The sequence below is a fragment of the Priapulus caudatus genome, unplaced genomic scaffold, assembly GCF_000485595.1.
Source record: "Priapulus caudatus unplaced genomic scaffold, Priapulus_caudatus-5.0.1 Scaffold32, whole genome shotgun sequence".
In the NCBI taxonomy this organism is placed as follows: Eukaryota; Metazoa; Priapulida; class Priapulimorpha; order Priapulimorphida; family Priapulidae; genus Priapulus; species Priapulus caudatus.
In genome coordinates this window covers 654,090-661,205 of record NW_014577093.1, presented here as the reverse complement: position 1 = coordinate 661,205, position 7,116 = coordinate 654,090, and the positions used below count along the sequence as shown (strand labels likewise).

At 47.9% G+C, this 7,116-nt stretch overlaps 1 protein-coding gene across 1 annotated transcript in view; it reads right to left on the bottom strand.

Moving 5' to 3' along the window:
- Positions 1-5,913: 5,913 nt before the first annotated feature.
- The window catches only part of LOC106816514 (adenylate kinase 7-like), a 54,672-nt gene continuing 53,469 nt past the window's right edge, over positions 5,914-7,116 (bottom strand). The window contains exon 18 of the mRNA XM_014821145.1: positions 5,914-6,521. Within this exon, the coding sequence (XP_014676631.1) occupies positions 6,483-6,521 (39 nt within the window). The 3' untranslated portion in view covers positions 5,914-6,482. The remainder of the gene's footprint in view (positions 6,522-7,116) is intronic.

The window sequence follows — 7,116 nt, the reverse complement described above, 5'->3', positions numbered from 1 at the left end:
AACGTACGCACACACACACACACACACACACACACACACACCCACACACACACACACACACACACACACACACACACACACATACACACACATACACACACGTACAAACACACACGCACGTACATACACGCACACGCACGTACATACACGCACACGCACGCGCGCGCGCACGCACAAAATCGCAACATACATGAGTGCGCGAGCTCGTTTAAGAAATACGTATAAAGGCATTATCGCGGTGCGCACGTGACATCACTTAGTTCACGGGGTTACCTAATTTGATTAGAAACGAAGCCGTAGAAGGGAGAGCTACTGAACCTACTTACAACAACCGTAGATTAGTTTTCACTCCGGTCGAAAAAATCCGAGCGCCAAAAAAATAAACGCACCTGGCGCCACCTATCGCCCGAATCACGTTTCTAGAATGCGCGCTAGTTTCACGCGGCGGTCTATAAATGCTAGCGGTTTAGGAGGGGCCCTAAATACAGGAGGAGAGGTGTGTACAAACGGGCATCGTAGTGGGTGATCAAGGCTCGTGTTGTCGTCTGTATGGTGGCGATGCGAGAGAGTTACTCGAGAGAGGTAACGGTTGAACGGCGGTCGGCCCCGTTATGCCGTCCAAAAAAAGTCGCCGCAAAAAATCTGACAAAAAATGAGGCGACTGATGAACGTAGTTAGCAAGTGTTAATTACTGATCGTGTATCCGCCTCCTTCAGCGAAATCAAATCAAATTGGCTCCTTGACGTAAAACGTCTCTTCCCCGGAAACGGATGTAGATCGGGAATCCCGTATTTCCGGCGTGGCGCGTACGTAGATATCGCGTGAGCGAATCAGCCAATCGGTGCTTGCTCCGGGAATGCGTAGGTAGATCAGTAGCATAGACGCATACCTTTCGAATCTGCTCACGTATGCGAATATACTTTCTAGACGATATACGCCAATAACCAAGAGCAACAATAATTAGACTAATCTATTCCAACCGCACATGCACTCGCGGGCACGCATGCACGCACACACACGCGCATACACACAGGTACGCCCCCTCAACACACAGACAAACACCCCCACCTATCCCCCCACACCCTCCTACCCACCCACACACACGTCGTTTTACGCTTCCACATGATATAATTTGTGAACTAACGCACGCAGTGAGGTGATGATCACACGCTATGTAAAACCCCGCCCATAACCACGCACCGTCGCGCCACCTACCGTACATCATCCACTTTCACTTTCCCCCTTCTCACGCGTATGCGTGTTCGCGTGTATTTGAAGTTTTTTTCCACCGCGTCACGGGATAGTTAATTTCGAACGATTTAGCAACTCGTTGAATTAAATTAATACCCATCTGCGGCTGACGCTGACGCTGACGTCGACACTGATGCTTCACGCGGCGAGTTGCTGTGAAATTAATTATGTAATGTGATTTCGTCATGAAAATCACCTAATTTCTTACCTACGTTATGTTAATTTTAGCTGATGTATTGACGAAATACCGTAATTACAGTGGCTGCTATCTCGTTGTATAAGTTGTTTACTTCGTCGTTCAATCCGTGCATGTTGTCGTAAATGAAACCCTGGACAGCATATCACCGGTAGTTTGTCACGTAGACGAAATGCTTGCACAATACACCGCTAGCAGGTGCGATCGAAGCGCCACGGGACAGTAACAGCCAATATTCACGCAAAGATAAATTGCTTATGGGCAATACCTGCACGTTGTCACGTACGCATTCTCCTTTTCAAAAGAAATACTCTTCAGATAAACTGCTCATTGTAGAATAATCCGGTGCATAAACAGTGTTAGTTGCAGTAAAATCGGCAGAAATAAAATTTTAGAGACGCGGTAATTATGAAACTAATTACGAAACATTGTGAAACTAGCTGTACATTGCAACCGCAAAACAACACAGCGTATAAGATGGAAGACGGTAGGCTAAAATAATGCACTGTTCTGTGATGCATGCCGACATCAAGGGTAAGCGATAAAATCATCGCCAACACGTACCTAAACTCGTCTTTCTAGTTTTCCTCGCAATTTTAGAGAACTATACTTTATTACTTAAGACTCTTCTTAGCTTAAATAATTATTATCCCTCTCTCTCACTTTTTTTAAAAATTCGCTTGCAAGACTGATAATCTCACATCTAGCTAAGAATCAAATGCTGCAGCCAGGAAATAGAGACCATATCTTGCTCAAATCAAGCAAGCTAAGGATCAAATGCTGCAGCCAGGAAATAGAGACCATATCTTGCTGAAACCAAGCAGGAATCATATCATGCTGATATCAGGAGGGAATAATAATAGATCTAATATATCTGTTATTATTCCCTCATGCTGATATCAAGCAGTAATCATGACATGCCAACCGGGAGCGTAGTAGATAAACGCGCCGGACAGAGACACCTAATGAGCAATGGAGCAGCAATTAAAGGACACGTAATAAAGCAAACCTGACAGAGCAATGACACGGGAGGCGGAAGCCATGATAAATCGCACGATTAATGTCCACGGATGGCCAGCGATTCGAATAATTCGCTCTATGGAATGAGCAGAGCGCGATCTTGGCATTATTCTACATTCTACTCAATCGGTGTGACTGGTAATACAGTAGCAGTCCTCACCCCGCATCTATACCCCCCCCCCCCGCTGACCGCACTGTCCTCTACGTATCCACGTGAGATGAGGGACACTCGAACGTGTACGTCACTCCTCCATCTACTCTGATTATTATCTTATAATTGCTGAAATATGATTAGCCGGATCATGTCGCCTCCGCAGGGCCGTTGCCTTCGTGACGTCACGGCGCGCGCGACCGGATCACGTAACCGAGCAGCCGACGTCAGCCCGCAGGGTCCCGGGTTTAAGTCGCTGTGTCGCTGTGTGCACACGCTGGGTGCTGTGGGTGCTCTCACACCTCCACCCACACACACACGCGCCGTGGCGAGAGAGCATTAGTCTGCACAGCGTGCATGCGTGCGTGCGTGCGTGCGTGCGTGCGTGCGTGCGTGCGTGTGGACATAACAGGCGCCCGTCGCTGCGCGCAGCACACACACACACATGCGCCGTGGTGAGAGAGCATTAGTCTGCACAGCGTGCATGCGTGGGTGCGTGCATGCGTACATACCAGGCGCCCGTCGCTGCGCGCAGCACACACACACACATGCGCCGTGGTGAGAGAGCATTAGTCTGCACAGCGTGCATGCGTGCGTGCGTGCGTGCGTGCGTGCGTGCGTACATACCAGGCGCCCGTCGCTGCGCGCAGCACACACACACGCGCGCCGTGGTGAGAGAGCATTAGTCTGCACAGCGTGCATGCGTGCGTGCGTGCGTGCGTGTGCGTACATACCAGGCGCCCGTCGCTGCGCGCAGCACACACACGCACACGCGCCGTGGTGAGAGAGCTTCAGTCAGCGAGCGCTCGGAGAGAACTTAATTAGCACGCCGTGTTTACCCCGCAGCAGCGTGCGTCGTAGCTTGCGAGGCCAGGCGAAAAGCGGAGAGGGATAGCGAGAGGGGGTGAAGACAACCTTGTGTTCACTCCGACACATGAGAGAAAGTCGGAAGAGGTGCAGGGGAGGGGAAGTTATATAACTCTGTATTGTTTACCTCGTAATTTATATGAAGCGTGAACGGTGGGTTGTGGGGGAGGGAGAGGGAGGAAGAAGAGAACTTGTGTTTAATCTGACAGATGCCACGTCTGAAATGCGAAGAAAAGAAGAGCGAGTTATATGACTTTTACGTGTTTACCTCGTAATGTAGATGAAGTCTGAACGGTGGGAAAGAGAGAGAGAGAGAGAGAGAGAGAGAGAGAGAGAGAGAGAGAGAGAGAGAGAGAGAGAGAGAGAGAGAGAGAGAGAGAGAGAGAGAGAGAGAGAGAGAGAGAGAGCTTTTATGACCTTTTAGTGTTTATCTCGAGATATACGATATAATCTGAAATGCGGGCAAGGGGAGAAGAGAGATATGACTTTGTCGTGTTAACTTAGAGATACAGAAAGACGTCTAAACGTGACAGGAAGAGAGGCAGCGAAGTTATACGATCTTATCGTGTTTTCTCTAAAACCGCTCTAAAACAGCGAATCGGAGGCATAATAAAACACAGACGAGTTTTTTTCTCGAAGCCGCGCTCGATTTTTCTTTCTTGCTTGAATCTCGTGCATAATACATACCCTTCTCGATAGAAAGAACTTCACCCCCCCCCTTCATCTTATGCATTAAATTATTCGCGTGGTGTTCTGTGTTCTAGTAATTGATCATTGTCTATATGCATATATGCCGGTGCACATCGAAACATAACGCTAGATCGTATCCCTTGTCTCCAGACAGGATCAATATCCCACGGGTGGTAAACGACGTCGGGACAGTCTAATGGTGTGTGACTGTCACTCAAGTGAGTTTCTGTTCTTTTCGCGGCACATTATGGCTAGATGTTCGAGGAGCTTAGCAGGCGCTCCGCACAGATGATGATCTATCCAAGGATTACTTCTGCATTACTCCTAGATCTACCGTGCTATCCCTGCATAATACTAGTCTTTCTGCTGCTGGTGCTGCTGCTGCTGCTGCTGCTGCTGCTGCTACTGCTACTGCTACTGCTGCTGCTACTGCTACTGCTACTGCTACTGCTACTGCTACTGCTACTGCTGCTGCTACTGCTGCTGCTGCTGCTACTGCTGCTGCTGCTACTGCTGATACAGAGAATACGAGATCAAGCAGTTTTACGCTTAAAACATTATAACTCATACGTGCCATAAAAAGGTACGTCCAAACTGTCCAATGCGCGTACGACAGGGCTAGATAGGAACTCGTGCGCTCCAATGCACGCAATCAAAACCTCGATTTTCTTCATTCCAAGCCAAACCCTAATTCCATCTCTATCGATTCGCACCCGACTAAAAATGTAAAAAAAAAACATGTCGAATGTGCCGTGTACGGAAAGTGGCGGACTGCGTCAGGAAAAACCGCCGGCCCCACTAAATTTGCCCACTAATCTAATATGTTATAATTATCTTAATATGATCAAGTTTCCACAACCGAGAGAGAGAGAGAGAGAGAGAGAGAGAGAGAGAGAGAGAGAGAGAGAGAGAGAGAGAGAGAGAGAGAGAGAGAGAGAGAGAAAGAGCAGAGAAGGGTAGTACGCAGTAAGTTACATAATATCAGAAGTCATAATATTGATGGTCAACAAAGATTTAAAGGCAGAATAATTGTGTCTACATCAGATTACGCAGAGTAAAATGTTTAGTAAAATGTTTCTACCTCGAAAATTTTGAACGCAAAGGTAAAAACTACTTGAAATAAGCAATGCAAGCAATTTAAAACGGCCAAGAACCACGTTGAGCTTGTAAGAATAGCAGCGGCGTAATAAAATATAATTGATATCTAATTCTATCTAAAACAGACTTACGGCACGTCGTCAAAAACATTTATAGAATATAAATACTTAAGCGCACACCCACTCAACCTCAAACATTACAGTGCACGCACGCACGCACCGACGCACGCACGACGCACCGACGCACGCACGACGCACGCACGTACGCACCAACGCACAAGCACACGAACGCACGCACTCGCCCACTCACGCGCATTCGTACGTACATATACACCGTCGCAGGCACATGCACGTGTACGGCCTACAAGCATAAACCACTGGCGCACGCACGCGCACACAAACAGACGCAAGCTGACACTGAATGTCTCTCTCCGCTGTTAATCTTCGTACGCACGTTTACAGAACGTGAATATCTCTCAACAAGGCAGAACAGACGTAAAACAGAACCTCATAACCGGACACTTACGAGTAAACTATTCTCTGATGACCCACTAGAGAGCTATACATACATATATATATCGTATAGATCATCAGAGATATATATTACAGTATACGGAATTATTAACTCTTGATATAATACAGGATAAGGTATTATTAAAACTCTTGATATATTACAGGATATGTATTCGATGTTTATGTGTGCGTGCTCGCGTACATATGGTTACTTTAACATACCTCGCTAACTACAGAACGCTAACAAAACGCAGGCACAGCGGGAAACAACTCGCTTAACAAGTATGAGAACAACTCACAACAACCGCAGTGGCTCGACACGCGCCGCGCAGTCGCACGTCAAGTCAAGCACGCAGTAGATGAAGCGACCGCGAATAGCGGATCGTACACTAACGACTCATCACGCTGTCCCGTGCGCGCCTGCCTACACGGGCGGGCCGTGGCGCCAGCAGAATGTTAATGATGATCGGAAAGAAAGCCATGAATCCCACCCGCTCGTAGAGCAGGGGGGAGGTGGGAGGTGGGTGAGTGGAGGAGGAGGGGGGGGGGGCGGTAGCGACCACGATGAAAAAAGCAATTAAATAGTCGACGACATCTGACTGTTTCGTGAAGGGTTCCATGAGTGTGAGGGATGCTGTGACAGAGAGATGCTGGGAGAGACGTTGTGCGGGGAGGTCTGCTCTGTGCTTTTTCCATGTCACACCGAAGATGGGTTGTTCTTGAACAAATACTCCGCCTGCAATAAGAGAGAGAGGGACAACGGCTAATAACTGTGGATAGCAGGCGTGCAGCGGTCTATAGGGCACGCAGTTACACCGCACTCAGCGTGCGTGACCACTCCAGCGCACTGCCGTATTTCCTGTGACAGAAGAAACCAAAAATGGCTTCGCCGATATGCATCGCGTTAAGATGCAAACCGAGAAATCTGCAGCAGGTAATGTAGGGTGAGGTAATGGGTTAGCATAATATCATCTATAGCGGGAGGGAGACAACCAGCAATGCCTTTCTGTCCGTCTATCAACACGTCGGTAGCTCTGCTCTTACAAAACAATTTGCGCTGAACTACTGATTTAAATGAAAGTGTCAAATGCGAGTGAAAACAAGTAACTGTAATTGTAGGAATAATGAGTAGGGTGGGTGTGTCGTGCGTGTGCGCTTGTGTTTTCTGCGCCGTTCCCTGACGCCTACAAACAGTCAGTCACTTAGACACAATCATCACCTCGGAATCCCAAACACATGTTCTTACACGGATTCTGTCGCAAGGTTAATGCCAGTAGCAAAAACAAACACGTTCACACGCGATGAGTAAGAAGTCAGTTTTAATTGAGCAA